This window comes from Panthera onca, chromosome F2, assembly GCF_046562875.1.
Source record: "Panthera onca isolate mPanOnc1 chromosome F2, mPanOnc1 haplotype 2, whole genome shotgun sequence".
Classification (NCBI taxonomy): domain Eukaryota; kingdom Metazoa; phylum Chordata; class Mammalia; order Carnivora; family Felidae; genus Panthera; species Panthera onca.
In genome coordinates this window covers 82,568,077-82,584,556 of record NC_138356.1, presented here as the reverse complement: position 1 = coordinate 82,584,556, position 16,480 = coordinate 82,568,077, and the positions used below count along the sequence as shown (strand labels likewise).

Here is a 16,480-nt window from a genome sequence, read left to right as displayed (position 1 = left end):
ATGCTCTTTCTCTCTCAAAAATAAGTAAACATTAAAATAAATAAATAAAAAAGAGCAAGTGAGTGGGATGAGTTGAACAGGTGCACACGTGTGGGCTTAGGAACCCCACAGAGGAAATCCCAGGGAGAAATACAGTGGACACCCGAATGGACACGATCTTCCGGTAACCCTAACTCCCACCGAGGCCCCCAGGAAGAGGGAAAAGAATCACGAAGTGCTTCGAAGAAAACTAGGATCTCCAGAGAGATGATAAGCTGTGGGGAAGCTCTGTCCCGACAAGATATGGAAGTTTCACACGGGGTGGGGGGTGGGGGGCTTGCCCACGGCTGGAGGTCGGAAACTCGTGGCGCCATTTCCCCATGTGGGGGGGCCGGCGGTGAGGGTCCCCTGGGCGAAGGGCCCAAATCTCCCGGCACGCGAACAGTGGGGACTACTTGGGCTGCTGCTAGGTCGGATTCGGAAGCAAGTCCTGCGTCCTCCTCCGGAAGCCAAAATCCTGGCCATCTGAGATCGGACCTCTGCAGGGCGCGCACACGGGCTTGTCACGCACTTGGGGCGAGGGAGTGGCGGGCGGTGGGGGTGGGGAGAAGCCGGAAGGGGAAGCCGGGCCGTTGCCCAAGCGACGGGGTGGGAGTGGGGGAGGGCGACTAAGTTCTGTCTCCACGGAGACCGTGCAGGATGAACGCCAAAGTTACCGAAGGTGGGCACACCCCGACGGACCGACGTCCACGGCCCGGAAAAGGCCCAAGAGTAAAGGTTGGAGACGATGTCCGGACCCCCATGCCCCTGACTCTGCCTCCCCCGATCTCATGTCCCTGAGACGCGTCCCTCCCCGCTAGAATTTTCGGGCGGGCGGGGAGGGGGTGGGAGGGAAGGGCTAAGCTGGAGCAGCGGCCTGGGGGCAGCGCTCTCACGCGTGCCCGTGCCCCAGGCCCCAGCCCATGGCTCCCAAGAAGCAGCTCGGGACCAGCGCGGGGCGCCGGCCGGGCGCGGCGGGAGACGGGGCCGAGCCGCCGCTGTCGGAGCGCGCGCAGTACCTGCAGCGCGAGTACACGCTGCTCTCGGGGCAGCTGGACGCCTGCGAGGCGCGCGTGGACCAGGTGCTGCAGGAGAACGCCTTCCTGGACCGCGAGGCGCTGCGCTTGCGCGAGGAGAACCGGCTCTACGCCAGCTACATGAGCGCGCGCGCGCAGCGCTGCGCCCACGCCGTCGTCCGGCTGGAAGAGCAGAACCGCGTGGACCTGACCCGGATCCACGGGCAGCGGGCCGAGCTGGAGTCGCTCTACCGCGGGCGCGAGAACGGAGTGCGCGCGCAGCTGCTGGAGATGGAGGCGCGCGCGGCGCGGATGGCGCGGCAGGTGCAGGAGCTGCAGCCCTACAAGGCCAGTGCGCGCGCGCCCGCGGACGTGCCCGACGGGAGGGGTGGGGGCGCGCGGCGCCCGGGCGCTGACCCGCGCCCCCGCCGCAGGAGCTGCAGCTGGAGCAGTTGGCCCGGATCCGGGCGCTGGAGCGCGAGCTGCTGCACATGCGCGTGGATCACACGCAGCTGCTTCACCGTGTGAAAGGGCGCTTCCTGGAGGACAAGGCGGCCTTCGAGCGCGAGGCGCGTCAGCGCGTGCAGTCCTTGGGGCGGCGCGCGGAGCGAGAGGCGGCGCGCGCGCTCGTCGCGCACACGCAGGCCATCAAGGCTGACAACGCGCGCCTGCGGCAGGAGCTGCTGCGGCTGCTTGGCTGGGCCCAGCTGCTGCATGACACGCGGCGCCAGCTGCTGGAGCAGCGTGAACAGCTGCGGCGCGAGCACGAGGACACTTGGGACCTGGCGCGTGTGCATGGCTGGCTGCGCCGGGGCCCAGGGGGCCCGCCGCTCTGGCGGCCGCCGCCGCCGCCGCCACCGCCACCGCCACCAGCGCGGCCCGCCTCGCATCAGGGGTCCTTGGCCGCCTCCACAGCCCCATCGCGCGGGGCCTCCCAGACCCCGACATGGCTCCCGCGGGTGGGCTCCAGGGCCCCATCACAGGCCCCTTCGAAGGAGGGTTCAGGGGCTTCATTCCAGGCCCCGTTGCGCGCGGGCTCCCACTTCCTGTCCTCGACCCCGTCCCACCCCGGCTCTCGGGTCGCGTCCTCGACCCCAGCCCGCCCGGGGTCCCGGGTCCCATCCTTGGTCCCGTCGCGTCCAGGCTCCCGGGTCTCTTCGCGGGCCTCATACGGGGCCTCAGAGAATACCGCCCCCTCTGCCAAGTCTGTCCCGGGGCCAGGCTCTTCCCGTCCCCCAGACGCAGGAGACCGTGGACACTGACGCTGCAGGGGAAGCCGCCCCAAGGGGAGCCGGAATCTGCTGGGGGCGGTGGAGGGCGTGCGGAGGCGAGGGCGCGCGGTGCTCAGGTGTTTGGTGAATGCAATGTTAATAAAGGTGTGACCCGCTCACCGGGCTCTGGCACGGCCTGCTTTCCCGCTGCAGCGTTTCCGGCGGCACAGGGGCCGCTCGGTCCGGCTTCCAAGCCTCAGAGTAGCCTGATGCGCCCCTCGCCCTGTATGTCAGCGGGGATTCGGCATCCCTCTAGTCCGCAGCTGACCGCAGCTGCTCCGCAAGGACAGAGAAGTCGGCCGCACCAGTATCCTCCCACCAGGGCTGACGGAGACGGAGGTCGCCGGCGCGGACAAAAGGTGTAAGAGCAGGAAAGGAGTCGCACCAGCCAGGAGGGCCAGCGTGGGGTGCGCTGTGGTCAGGAGGGCCCGCCTGCGAGGGGGAGGGGTGTCTCCAGCGCCTCCGGGACCATAGGGGGTTTATGTTGAACCTATTGGAGGTTTGGGGGTAATTTTTAATTTGAACGTGATTTCCAACTTGGAGAAAAGCTGCAGAGCATAGAGAACTCCCCGGTCACCGTTACTCACCAGCAGTCTGCCTCCAGTCCCTGCAGCCGAGTTTGCATTTTCCCCTAAACCACTTGACATCAGGCTCAAGATGCCATGTCCCTTCACTTTTAAGTCCTTTCGTGTTCCTGAGCACAGGATGTTCTGCTACCCCAGAACAGTGATCCAAATCCGGAAACTCAGTACAGAGAAAACAGTATTAGCTGAGCCACAGACCCCACTGAAATGGTGTCAGTTGTCCCCACAGTGTCCTTTGCAGCCACCCCCTCTGCCAGGGCCACACACCGCATTTAGCTGTCAGTCTCAACGTGCAGGGGCTGGTTATGAAGACGTCCCACAGTTGTGGTTTGTATTCATCCACAGCCATATTGGGGGGGGGGGCGGTGTCCAGCAGCTCTTGGGAGAGCCCAAGCCCTGCACACCCTCAGTACTGGCCCAAGGGCTAGGGGCTTCATCCTGAGCACCGAGGGATGGTTCTTGGAATTTCTGGGTCTTTGGTGGCACATTGGTGCCCAGCGTTGGAGAGGCCCAAACAGGAGGTGGCCGTGGCTAGGGTGGCTGGTGCACTTCTGGCAGGAAGGTGCAGGCACGGTGGGGCCTTTGGGGCACTGCAGAGCAGCCCCCCACGGTGGCCCACGGACCATGGGTCCAGACAGCAGCCCCTGATTGCCTTGTTAACCTTAAAAATTAAAAGGCCAGGTATTTTACCAGCAGAAATAGGTTTGTTCAGGAATAGCAGAGAATTGCAATCCAACACAAGCAGGGGAGGGCTAGACCACAGGTGCGGCCTCAGAACAAAGGAGCTGAACACTCTTTTATAGAGGAAAGGGGGAGCTGGGCGGTGCTGTAAACAGAAAGTCCTTTGGAGTAAACAGAGCTGAAAGCGTAGTGGCTGCGCTTTGGCTGAGCCCCCGGCAGGGCGGCCCCTGGTGGGCTGGGAAGTAGTGACCGGCCAGGTCCCACTTGGGTCTGCAATTGACAAGATGGTGGGGCAGCGGGAGCTCCCCCTGCTGGCCTCCCGGCTCCATCCGGCTCCGTTCGAAACGAGGTTTCCCTTTGTGAATTTTCACAGCCCGCGTGGGAGGGCCCCAGGGATGGAGAGGGCGGGTGGAAGCAGGCTGGACCTGGGCCCGGTGGAGGCAGGAGTTCAGATCACAGGTTTTAAAACGGAGTTCTCAGTCGTCGCGGGCTGTGCACGATGAGGGTGAACCACTCGGAGGAAGCGGGCGGAAACCCCGCCTCGCCCAGCTGAATGCTTTGGCCAGCTCTCCGGCCCCCCACCCCCGCCATGAAACTTTAAATGTTCTGGACCCGGGTGGGCAGTGCTCTTGGGCCCCTCCCAGCAGGAAACACACTCTTGGAAGAGTATACCATTTCTGTTTAAAAGGAACTAGGGCTCCTTTGAGATTCGGGGAAGGAGGCAATACAAAATGAGTTTGGGATTTCCTGTGCCACAAAGCAAGGCTGCTCCCAGAGAGACACCTGCCAGAGGGACAGGGTGACAAAAGTGAAAGGCTCTGAATGGCCAACAAGTCAACAATTTCAACATCAAAAAGAATAATGGCTGCACTGAATAGAAACATATCAAATATAATAAAATGCATGAGCTTAAAACAGGATGAACACCCATTCCATGGGTCATCTTGAAGGTTGCTAGTACCATAACCCATTATTCTAAAAATACATCCATTCTGCCTTTCCCCTATGAACTGTATTTCAGGATAAACAAATTGGTGGAGGGAAGTTATGTATCGAATTCCACCTAATAAATGCAGAAGAAATAATCGGCAATATCATAATGGTAGTGAAAGCCGATTGGTAGAAGAATGATGAAAATAATGGAGGATTCAGCTGACCCTCTGAACCCATGAGCGACCCAAACTTTGCTAAGAGATATTAAGTGCCTCCTGGTGTGAAGCCATTGAATCCTGCACAATGCAACACAGAGCACTCTTGATGAGAAACAAACTGATCTGATCAAGTTTCTGGACGTGACTACTAATGCACACAAAATACAGGGGAAAGAGGAACATATTAAAAGAGAGAGTAGGGATGTAGTCATCCAAACCCCCATAGGGCAAATGACTGCTTTTTCCCAAGAAATAAGTGGGAAGTAATTCTTTTTTTAAAGATGAAGGGGACATTGATATGGATTAGCAGACTTAAGACGCATTTCCACTAAATGCAACATATAGACCTCGTTCAAACCCCTATTCTAGTTTGAAGTGTTACATCAAGATAGAGTTTCTTGGCAATTATGAAGCTAACAAGCAGTGGCATGCCCCACACTTCCTCGTCCTGGGCATTCCTTCTGGCAACTGACGTTCCAATGTCCCTTCTGCCCAGACACCCCGTCCTCAAGACCCTCTAGCCCACTGATTTCCATGAAATAATGAGACACATCAGAGTAGGCATTTGTCCATTTCTCTTTGTAGTTCTGTCACTTTTATTTTATGTATTTTTGAAGCAATTATTAATTGCGTACAAGTTTAGATCACTAGCTCTTCCCCGTAAACGGGACCTTTTATCAGCCTGCCTTCCTTGCTGTGTTCTTCCTTGCCTCTGCCTACAGCCTGTCTGTTATTGATGTGGCTGCTTCAGCTAGTTTGGAAAGTCGTTCTTTGTGACTAAAGATCCAAACATTAAAAAAAAGTAAACACACATTTGTTAGAATGGCTAAAATCCAAAACACTAACACCACCACATGCAGGTGAGGGTATAAAGCAGCAGCAACACTCACTCATGGCTGGAGGGGCCACAAAATGTGGCAGCCACTTCGGAAGACCAGTTTGGCGGTCTCTTACAAACTAAACACTCTTACCACGTGATCCTGGAATCACGTTCCTTGGTATTTACCTAAAGAGTTGAAAACTTGGGTCCACACGACAACCTGCACACGGGTGTTTACAGCGGCTTCATTCAGAGCCCCCAAACCCTGGAACAGCCGAGGTGTCCGTCAGCAGGTGAACGGACAACCTGCGGTCCATCCAGACAACGGGATGTGGGTCGGCACTAAGTAGGAACGGGCTGTCGAGCCGTGAAAAGACCCGGAGGGACCCTAGATGCATATTACGAGGTAAAAGAAGCCAGTCCGAAAAGGCTACGCGCGGTACGATTCCAAGTCTGTGACATTCTGGAAAAGGCAAAACCGTGGAGACGGTAAAAGACGAGTGGGGGCCGGGGGTCGGGGGGACGGGAGGGACAGAGGATTCGGGGCAGTGAAGCTACTCCGGGTGACTCTCAGTATCGGGCACACGGATTACACGTCTGTCCAAACCCGCAGACTGTACGGGCCTAGAGTGAGCCCTGAGGTTAACTATGGAACGTATCAGTATTGGCTCATCAGTTATAACAAGTAAACCACACTAATGCAAGATGTTAGTAACAGGAGGAACTGGGGGTGGGGGGATATGGGAACTACTTTCTGATCAGTTTTTTCAGCAAACCTAAAAATGCTCTAAAAATAGGAAATCCATTAACTCTTTTCAAAAAGTAAAAACAAAGTAGTGCAAGCATTCCAGAATCTTGAAGATTAGGAAGCATTTTTTGACAAGAAAGAAAACCTCAAGGCATAAAGTATCGCCACGCAAAGACATGAAACATTAACGTGAAAGACGTTATGCTAAGACACACCATCGATTAGGAGACAGCAATGTTTACAACAAGTAAAGTAGAAAAAGGATAACTTTACAAAGAGCTGAAAGAAAAGGGCCGACCACTCACCACAATAAGGAAGGAACACCGCGGCACCGGCCAGGTGTCAGGGAGGCAGGTGACATTGAAGCCCAAAGGACAAAAGTCCTCATCCCGGATGGGGAGGGCGGCCACGGCCGCTGGGCCAGAGATTGAGGTGGATCTAAACTTTGGATCTACTAGATTAAAGCAGACCTACTCTGAGCCGGCAGTATTCTGGGACCCTATTCTGCATGGAGGGTGTGGATTGAACTGTGTCCCCCAAAGTCCTAGCTTCGGGATGTGAGCTGATTTGGAAATAGGGCTCTGGCAGACGCAGTCCCCCGGATAAGGTGGCCCTAACCCAACAGCATCGGTGTCCTTATAAGAAGATGGCCACGTGAAGACACAGACACGCAGGGAAACACCCATGACAACGGAGGCAGAGACCGGAGCCGTGCGTCCATGAGCCAAGGAACACCAGAGGCAGGAAGAGGCAGGGAGGACCCTCCCCTCGAGGTTTCTGAGGCAGCGTGGCCCTGCCGATGCCTCGACCTCGGGCTTGTGACTGCGGAACGGAGACAACACATTCTGTTGTTTCAGCCGCCCCAGGAAACTGACACGACCCACGTGCATACAGGAGGCTCCCAGGAGATGTCCTCCAGCAGGACGCGTGTTCTGGAACCCCATGAAGCTGTTCAAAGAATGGGGACAAGGAGGGCTGTTCAAAGAATGGGGACAAAACCATGGAGAAGGACATGGGCCGCACGAGTCCACCACCGCGAGGAAAACAAACCAAGATCATGTGTTACTTACCTGGCACAGGACGAGCGCTAGGGTCAGGCTGAACCGCTAACCAAATAGCCGTCGGGCCGGGGCCGGGTGGTGGTTGGGGGGGGGGGGGGGGCTCTGGCTTTTTGTCCGGTTCCCACAGAGATACTTTATCGGGGGAGGCTGATGTTGAACTGTAACTTGGAAAAAACTTCATGCACCTGGCTCTCTTTTCTAGACAAAAGTTGCCCGATGTGTTGGTCGAGGGACCCAGAAGCTCACTCCACCCTCCCCGACGGGTGAACGTCTGCACCTTCACATTGGACAGTCAGATCCCAGGGGCCTCCGGCTGAAGGGATTTCCAAGTGTCACAAAGGACAGGGATGAAGGAGACACAACACACCAGCCTGGGCCTTCTGGGACCCAAATGGGGGGTCTGGGGTGCTAGGCTCTGTGGGCCCGCTGCCCAAGGGGGCCAAGGACAGAATCACGTGCAGAGGGAAGCCTGTGCTCCACACGGACAACCTATAGGCGGCTCTGAATAGTGGCCCCCACGGAGAGGGAAGGCCAGGTCACCGGCACGGCTCACCCGCCAGCCCCCAGTGGCACACCTATCCTGCCCGAGTGGACTCGTGTCCTCTGCCCTAGACGAGCGCAGGCAGAAGGGGCGGTGTGGTGGGGGAGGGGCACGTTGCTGGCCAGGCTCACCTTACGGGCCACCTGCCTCCAGAACCCCGTCACTCTGGACGTGGTGATCATCGAAAACCGACCTCTGTGCTCCGGAGCCGAAATACAACTCGAACAACAGACTTTGGGGACAAAGAGGAATGACAGTCTTGTGACTTTGCTGCAACAGGCCGATGCCTTCGAACCCGCACACCTGCCCGGCGTAGGTGGCTGAGGGGTCTTACACGTTTCCACGGGCCTCTGGTAGGCCCTGCCAGCTGCCTCTGTCCTGTCTTCAAGGTGGTCATGACCGGTGCTGGGTCCGTGGTGGGGTCTCCCTACCAAGTATCAATACCAAGTTCCTGGAACACAGGGTTCCACGGGAAAACAAGTGAAGAGCGGGGGAGGCTTCAGGCAAAAGAAGAGAACATTTGTTCACTTCACTATAAACGTTTATTTTGAGACAGAGAGGCAGAGAGGGAGCGAGAGAATCCGAAGCAGCCTCGGCACTGTCAGCGCACAGCCCCAGGAGGGGCGCGATCCCACAAACTGCGAGATCATGACCCGGGCTGAAATCCAGAGTCGGACGCTCAACTGACTGAGCCCCCCAGGTGCCCCCCAAATTTGTTCAGTTTAAGCACTCCTGTGTCCGTCTGGACTTGCGCCCCTTTACCGTTAGCGGTTCCGGTGACGGGATGTTGACATGCAGACCTCACGGTGCTTTTCCGTTGCTTCACCGCCACGGTTCCCTCCCCAAGCTGTGCTGAAGGGTGGTTTGCTCAGGAAGTCACGCACGGACGTGCACAGGAGCACCAGCCTCCTGAGCCCCCGACGTGCCCGTTACTGCTCCCTCAAGGGCCTCTCCAGCCACAGCCCCAAAGCGGAGCACAGACGACAGACTGGGACTCGCCCCACAGCTGCGGCCTCGGCAGCCGGCACAGGTGAGCGAGGGGCCACCGGGAGCCTGACGCTCCCACCGTCCCACTGCCACGAAGCGCCAAGGTGGCCCACTGGGATCGGTCCATAGCTGTCGTCAGAGGGAATGTAGCTAATCGCATAATTCTGCGTTGTTCGTATTTAATTCCACACCATCGCATCATGAAGTGAAAGACGAAAACCAGAAACCGGTGACCCCGACACACAGCCAGCCGGTTTCTGCAGGATACAGCTCAAGTCCGTAGCACGCCTGCCTTAGCGCTTACTGCCCAAAGATGGGGAACGGGCCGGTAGAACCTGCACTTGGATGTCCCGTGAAGGCCCTTACAGCTCCACAGGTCGGGGGCAAGAAACCAGGCACTCCCCTGCCCGACTGCGCTGAACTGGAAAAGAAATACAAATGCTGCTACAAACGTTTGGATTCTATGAACAAGAGACACCCACGCACGCCGCTGGGCGGATTTCCATTCATTCTGGGGGCCTCAGGACCCAGGCCCTATGCTTCAGTAGCCATGCTGCGCCTGTCCTGCAGGAGCAAGGCCTTCCCCAGCTGGTCTGTGGGCCAGGACTGACCCAGGGAAGATTCTGCTATGGAATGAGTTGTCCCCCCCCTCCCCCCCCAAATTCCTACACTGAAGCCCTAACCCCAATGGGATGGTACTTGGAGGTGGGGCTTTGGGGGTGATTAGATTAGATGAGGTCATGAGGGTGGGGCCCCCCCCTGGCCCCCCCCCCCCCGACGGGCTAAGTGCCCTCATAAGATCAGACACCAGAGCTCCCCCCACCCCCTGAGCCCACAGCGGGGAGGCGGCCGTCTGCACACCAGGAGGGGGGCCTCCCCCGCACCCGACCGTGCCGACGCCCCGCTCTCAGACTCCCAGCCTCCAGAGCCGCGAGAAACAAACGTGTGGCTTACAGCACCCGGTCTGTGGTACTGTGTTCGGGCCGCTGACCGAGCCGAATGGCCCAGCACTGTCACTTAAGGACTTAATGGCTGTTTTCAATCATCTTCAGTACATACTAATGAACTGAAAATATAAACATCCGGTAAAAGAAGAAAAAAAGAAAAAACTTTTCAGACACAACTAGTTTCAACAGCTCATTCTGCCAATATGGTTTTGTCTGGCTTCTTTTTATTAGAATTTTAAAGCAAATCCCCGACACCTTGTCATTTCACCCACAAATAGGTCAACATGCAAATGCGTTCCTAATACGGATTTTTTTTTTTTTTTTTTTTTTTTTAGGTAAGTTCCACACCCAGCATGGAGCCCAATGTGGGGTTTGAACTCACGACCTGAGATCAAGACTTGGAGGTTTACCCGCCGGAACCACCCAGGCGCCTGCCCACACAGGCCTTTCTGACCACCTGCCAGCGTCTGGCCACATAACACTGGGAACAAATGTTCCCAAAGCACACACACTGTGACTGTAGACGAGTGAAGGCACGACGCGGTGCCCATGAGTGAATTCAGTTGGGGAGGTTGCATGGCACGACGGCACCGTCAGCACAGGGTTCTAAGACACCGATGGGGACGCGTGGCCGGCGTGGGCACCAGATGGGATGCCCTGTCCTCACGCGGAGACAGGACCAGGACAGCCCGAACCCTGCGCCCTGCACATGTGAATGTTCTCACGCACCTTCCCACAGACAGGGACCCGTCACTGCCTTCTCCCAAAGCAGGGGTGGGGCAGCCTGTCACTCTTCACTATTCTTCCTCTAGAACTTGTCTGTTGCTCACTGGATTTGGGACTCAGCCACAGCCTCCCCTAAGCTGTGCAGCCAGGGTCTGCTCAGTGCCAGCCTCTGCCCCCAGCTCTATTGAGAGCCATCCTCCTCGGAGTCACCGAGTTTCCTGCTGCCGTGCGCACCTGTGTCTTTGCTAAGTAAAGGACAGAGCCCCAAGATGCAGGAGAGTCCAGTCCCAAAGATGCCCTGAGAAAAGACAAACCACCTGGAGGAAAATGCCTAGTTACCCATCAGGGATGAAAGGAAGAGATCTCACTATAGCTCGTACAGACATTAACAGTATCATAAAGAGCCACGAGGAGTAAAAGTATGCCAACAAATTCCCTTAAAAACACAACATTTGGGGTGCCTGGGTGGCTCAATCGATTAAGCCTCCAACTTCAGCTCAGGCCATGATCTTGTAGTCTGTGAGTCTGAGCCCCATGTCCGACTCTGTGCTGACAGCTCAGAGCCTGGAGCCTGCTTCGGATTCTGTTTCTCCCTCTCTCTGCCCGTCCCCTGTTCGCACTCTGTCTCTCTCAAAAATAAATAAAGAAATTTTTTAATTTTCTGCCTATCAAAAGTCAGTTCAATGAAAAAGCAAGTCGCAGCCTGGGAGAAAATAGTCTCAACACACGTATCTTAGAAAAGGCTCCTATCCAGAACTAGAAATCCTACAAATGAATAACAGAAATAAAAAGAAAGCTTAAGATGAGCAAAATATTTTAAGGTTTCACTAAAAGACCCACGACGGTCTCTAAACGCCCGACACAGAGCATCAAGCCCGCGTCCCCAAGAGCTTAGAGGAGACACTGAGCTCCCCCAGGGGCTTAATGACCATCCCCGCGAAGTACTGAGCGCAGCCCCACCAACAGGGCGCCCAGGGCGCGCCACCACCGGTGAGACCCCGTGAGCTGAAAACAGAGGGGAAGGGGATGCACCGCACGAACGACGGCCGGAACCGCAGCCAAGGCCCCCGCACCGCAGCCGTCCAGGCCGCGGCGTGGCGAGGAGCGCGGAGAGGGAGGAGCCCCGGAGAGCACCGAGAGAAGTTCCATTTCGGAAAGGTCCCTCGGGGTGGACAACTCGGAAGGCAGCGGGTCGGGTGGGGAAGACGGTGAGGCGCCGGCCGCCGATCCCGAGGGCGGGAACGGGGAGCGCCAGCCGCGAGGACACTAGGCGTCTGCGGTGGCGGAGCGCGGGCGGGAGGAAAGGGCTCCCACCTGGGGACAGCCACCTTCCCGGTGGGGCCGCCGGGGAGGACCAGAGAGCTGGGCGTGGAGAGCCGGGGACTTGGGACACTGCGCCCTTGGCGCGACAGTCGCGGTCCCGGCGGAGCCGTTCGGGCTCGCCCTCTGTCCGCGCCCGAGGAGCGCCCCGCCCCGCCGAGGCCACCGCCCACTTCCCCAGCGGAAGTGCTCCTCCCGCCGCCGGAAGCGGCGCTCCCGCCCTGCCCGGAAGCGCGTCTCGGTGGTGCGCGCGGGCGGCCAGGCGGGCGAGGTGGCCGCTCAGTCGGCCGCAGCGCAGCGACCGTCCCCCGGGCCCCCTCCCCGTCCCCCAGCTGTCCCCACCCCCCGGCGGAGCCCCTCCACCTTCCAGCCTCGCTCCCCGCCGCAGCCCTCCGCCGCGTCTCTACAGTGGCTGGCGCTCCGGCGTCTCCGGCCCCTTTGCCAGGTGTGCGTGGCGCTGCGTGGACCCGCGACTCATACAGCCATGGCGCCGCTTCTCGAAGCTTTCAGTACCGGGTGCTCCCCCGCTCATGTCCGGCCGCTCAGGCCGCGTCTTTCCCCCTGGGTCCTGCGGTGTCCATCAGTCACCCACTGGAGCCCGGGGCCCGTCTCCAGAGCCCGCAGTCCCTCTGGGACCCTCGTGGTGGGCAGGTGGCCGCCTCCCTTGGGGCCACCTGGACGCCCGCTCCGCCGCCCACCGCTCCCTGCGGTGCGCGCTCCCAACCCGCCCGGCCAGTTATGCCTTCTTATTTTTAACTGAAACACACGTAACTTAGAATTGACCGTCTTAACTAGTTTTGACTGCACAGTGCACTAGTATTAGGTACGTCACAGTGTTTTGCATTTAAGCTCCAAACTCCGGATCTCGCAAAAGAGGAACTCTGTATCCATAAAACAGCCACTACCCCCCACTCAGTCCCTGGCAACCATTATTCGCCCTCTGGTCTTAATGGTTAAATGCCTCACATTAAGTGGAATCGTGCAATATTGGGCTCTTCGTGACTGGCTTCTTTCACGTGGCAGAAGTCCTCCCCTCTCATGTTGCAGCCTGTGCCTGGAATTTTGTTAAGATTGAGTAGTGTTCCATTGTATGGATAAGCCACCCTTTGTTTATCCACTCATCCCTTGAGGACAGCTGGATGGCTTCCATCGTTCGGCTGTTGTGAATAACGGTGCTGTGGACTGGGTGTGCAAGTATCTCCGCATGTCCCTCCTTTCGCTTCCTTATGTACCCAGAGGTGGAACTGCTGGGTCGAATGGTAATTCTATTTAAACATTTTTTTTTTTTTAATTTTTTTTTTCAACGTTTTTTATTTATTTTTGGGACAGAGAGAGACAGAGCATGAACGGGGGAGGGGCAGAGAAAGAGGGAGACACAGAATCGGAAACAGGCTCCAGGCTCCGAGCCATCAGCCCAGAGCCTGACGCGGGGCTCGAACTCACAGACCGCGAGATCGTGACCTGGCTGAAGTCGGACGCTTAACCGACTGCGCCACCCAGGCGCCCCTATTTAAACATTTTTGAGGACCAGCCATACTGTTTTCCAAAGGGGCCGCACCTTTATATTCCCCCCAGCAGCGCACAAGGATTCCGATTTCTCCACATCCTCGCCAGCACTTGTTACTTATTTTTCACACTAGCCATCCCAGTGGGTGTGAGGTAGCATCTCATTGTGATTTTGATGTTCATTCACATAGTGATTAAAGATATCAAATGTCTTCTCGTGTGATTATTGGCCGTTCAAGTATCTTCTTTGAGGCGCTCTTGGGTGGCTCATTTGGGTAAGTGTCCAACTCTTGATTTCAGCTCAGGTCAACATCTCACAGCTTCTTCACTTGATCTTAGCCAAAAGGTCGAGAAGCGGTAAGATCTCACGGCTTCTTGAGTTCGAGCCCCACATTGGCTTCTGGTGCTGACGGCGCAGAGCCTGCTAGGGATTTTCTTCTCTCCCTCTCTCTGCCCCTCCTCTGCTGGCACTCACGCTTTCTCAAAATAAATAAATAAACTTTAAAAAAAGCCCCACAAATATCTTCTTTGGAGAGATGTTTGTTGAAGTCCTTTGCCCATTTTCAAATTCAGTTTTGTTGTTGCTGTTTTTAGGAGTTCCTTATATATTCTGGGTATTAATCTTTTATTAGATACGTGATGTGCAAATATTTTTCTCCCATTCGGTTTCCTTTTTATTTGTTGATAGTGCCCTTTGATGCACAAGTTTTTAGTTTTGATGAAGTACCATAGATCTATTTTTGTTTTTGTTGCCTGTGCTTTTTGGTGGCGTATCCAAGAAATCATCACCAGATTCAGTGTCGTCAAGCTTCTCCCCTATGTCTTCCAGGAGTTTTATGGCTTTAGTTCTTAAGTTTAGGTGTTTGATTCATTTGCAATTAATTTTGATGTTTATTTTTATTATTTATTTTACTAGTTAAGAGACTTTAGTAGCTATAATTACAGTGCTTGTTTGTCGAAATGAAAACTGGAAATAAGTATACAAAACAGTTGATTACCAATCGTGTATTGAAAGCAGTAAGAGGTTCCATGACACCAAATAAACCAGTTCTGAGGATCTCCCCAAGATAAAGTTGAAAGGCTCCAGCTTCTTCAGTGTTTATCAAAATAAGAGAGAAAAAAGTAGAGGTCGTTGTTTCGTTGGCAAACCTGACCCTTGCAGGCTGAGGGAGTGAAAGCACATGTGGACGGGGGGGGGGGGGGGGGGGGGGGGGTGCTGCCTTCTGGTTCTGGAGCTGATTGGATAGCCAGTCCAGTCCCTCATAGAGCCTGTCCCTGCTGGTGGCACAGGTGGCCCAAATGTACCAGTTCCTGTGGCACAGCGAGGGCAGGCCCAGCTTGTCCATAGACTCGGCCGCCTTCATGGCCTTAGGGAGGTCCTGGTGGGCGAGGCCCGGCGACCTCGGGTCAGCGGTCCACGGGGACCACCCCTCCCCACCTCCCACCCCGCATGGCCGGGGCGCACGGGCGCACACACCTGCTTGCTGGCGAACACCAGCCGGACGGCATCCCTGAGCTCGTCCCCCGCCAGCATCCTCTCTGACCTTGCTGTCCACCAGGAGGATGAGGCCTTGTGCGTTCCGGAAGTAGTGGCGCCACAGGGGCCGATCTTGTCCTGGCCGCCCACGTTGCGGACGGTGAAGCTGATGTTCTCGTACTCCACGGTCTCCACGTGGAAGCCTGTGGTGGGAATGGTGGTCCCCATCTCACCCAGCTTCAGTTTGTACAGGATGGTGGTCTTCCCTGCAGCGTCCAAGCCCACCATGAGAATGCACGTCTTTTTGCCAAAAAGGCCCTTGAAGAGGTTTGCGAAGATACTTCCCATGCTGGAGACTGGGGTGGGGGCAACACTGGCTGGAGGGCCCCTCGAGGCCACTGCGAGGCTACTGCTCCGAGCCAGCCGTTGCTTTCGCCCCCACCCGCAGTTAATTTTTACATAGTGTTAGATAAGGGCCCAATGTCCCTTCTTTGGCATGTGGATGTCCAGTACTCCCAGCACCATTTGTTGAAAAGACCGTCCTTCCCCCACGGAATGTTCTTGGCACCCATGGTAAAAATCATCTGACTATATATAGAAGAGTTTATTTCTGGGCTTTGCTCTACTCCAATAAATGTCTGTTTATGCTACTACCTACACCAGATTTTATACCCATGGAAGCTGGAGGTAACCTGGCCCCAACAGGTCAAGTCCATAATACTGTATGGTTCCATTTATATAACATTGTTGCAATGACAAAATCATAGACACAGAAAATCTTAATGGTTGCTAGCTGAGAAGGAGGGGTTGAAGGCAGAAAGGAAGTGAGTACGGACATAAAATAGTGAGAGTTCTTCCTGGAAAGCAACTCTTCTGTATCTTGAAGATGTCCATGTCAATCTCCTGGCTGTACTGTTGCACTGTGGTCTTCAAGATGCTGCCATTGCCATTGGGGTAAACAGAACACGGAAACTCTGTATTACGTCTTACACACGGGCATGAATCTACCGTTACCGCAAAAAGTAGAAGATTAAAAACGTGACTATGGAGGATGCCTGAGCTAATTACATCAGCCTGGGCTCCAGTAGGGCCACCCCAGGGGCTGTTAAAACCCCCCAGGTGATGCTGAACCAGAGCCAGGGCCAATCTTATTTCTCCTGAGGTCTCTACCTCGTTCCCTCTGCACGGGACACAGCTGCCGTTATCCCGGTACTTGCCGAACGTCAGGCAGCTGGGGAGACCTAGCCCACCAAGTGGGAGTGGGGGACCCCCAGAGGGCTGACCTAGAGGGCTGACCTAGAGGGCTACAGCCATCCCAGGAAGAGCTGGGAGAGGGTACAGACCCCACACAGAAAGCACAGCGGACCCGGTTCACAGACGGGAGACCCTCCCCGGGAGGGCACACGCTCAGGCATGTGCCTTTGGCTCCTTCCCTTGGTGCGGGGACAGTGGCATAAGGAATGACTGGATTCCAGCGGTCCAGTGCAGTGGGAGACCTCTTAGCCCAAGTCCTGATCAAAGTCCCTGTATACCCTGGGGTCCGTAGACTCTAGCCCCAACCCCCTCTCTCCCCACCTAGGACTACACGCGCTCAGCTCCCCCCTTCTGCCACTTCCCAACAACTTG

At 56.2% G+C, this 16,480-nt stretch overlaps 1 protein-coding gene and 1 pseudogene across 1 annotated transcript; one reads left to right on the top strand and one right to left on the bottom strand.

The window, feature by feature from the left end:
- Positions 1 to 641: 641 nt before the first annotated feature.
- On the top strand, positions 642 to 2,424 carry CCDC166 (coiled-coil domain containing 166). Its single transcript, XM_060611691.3, has 3 exons — positions 642 to 756; positions 932 to 1,382; positions 1,469 to 2,424. The coding sequence occupies exons 2-3, from the start codon at positions 942 to 944 to the stop codon at positions 2,294 to 2,296; spliced, it is 1,269 nt and encodes a 422-aa protein (XP_060467674.3). The 5' UTR covers positions 642 to 756; positions 932 to 941; the 3' UTR covers positions 2,297 to 2,424.
- Positions 2,425 to 14,676: 12,252 nt separating this feature from the next.
- On the bottom strand, positions 14,677 to 16,475 carry LOC132664774 (ADP-ribosylation factor 1 pseudogene; annotated as a pseudogene).
- Positions 16,476 to 16,480: the final 5 nt, after the last annotated feature.

What these genes read in the sequence shown, in the direction of transcription:
- CCDC166 (XM_060611691.3), top strand. Translation starts at nt 942, where the DNA reads ATGGCTCCCAAGAAGCAGCTCGGGACCAGCGCGGGGCGCCGGCCGGGC. An exon ending in AGGAGCTGCAGCCCTACAAG is followed by an intron (nt 1,383 to 1,468) that starts GCCAGTGCGCGC and finishes CCCCCGCCGCAG; the next exon opens with GAGCTGCAGCTGGAGCAGTT.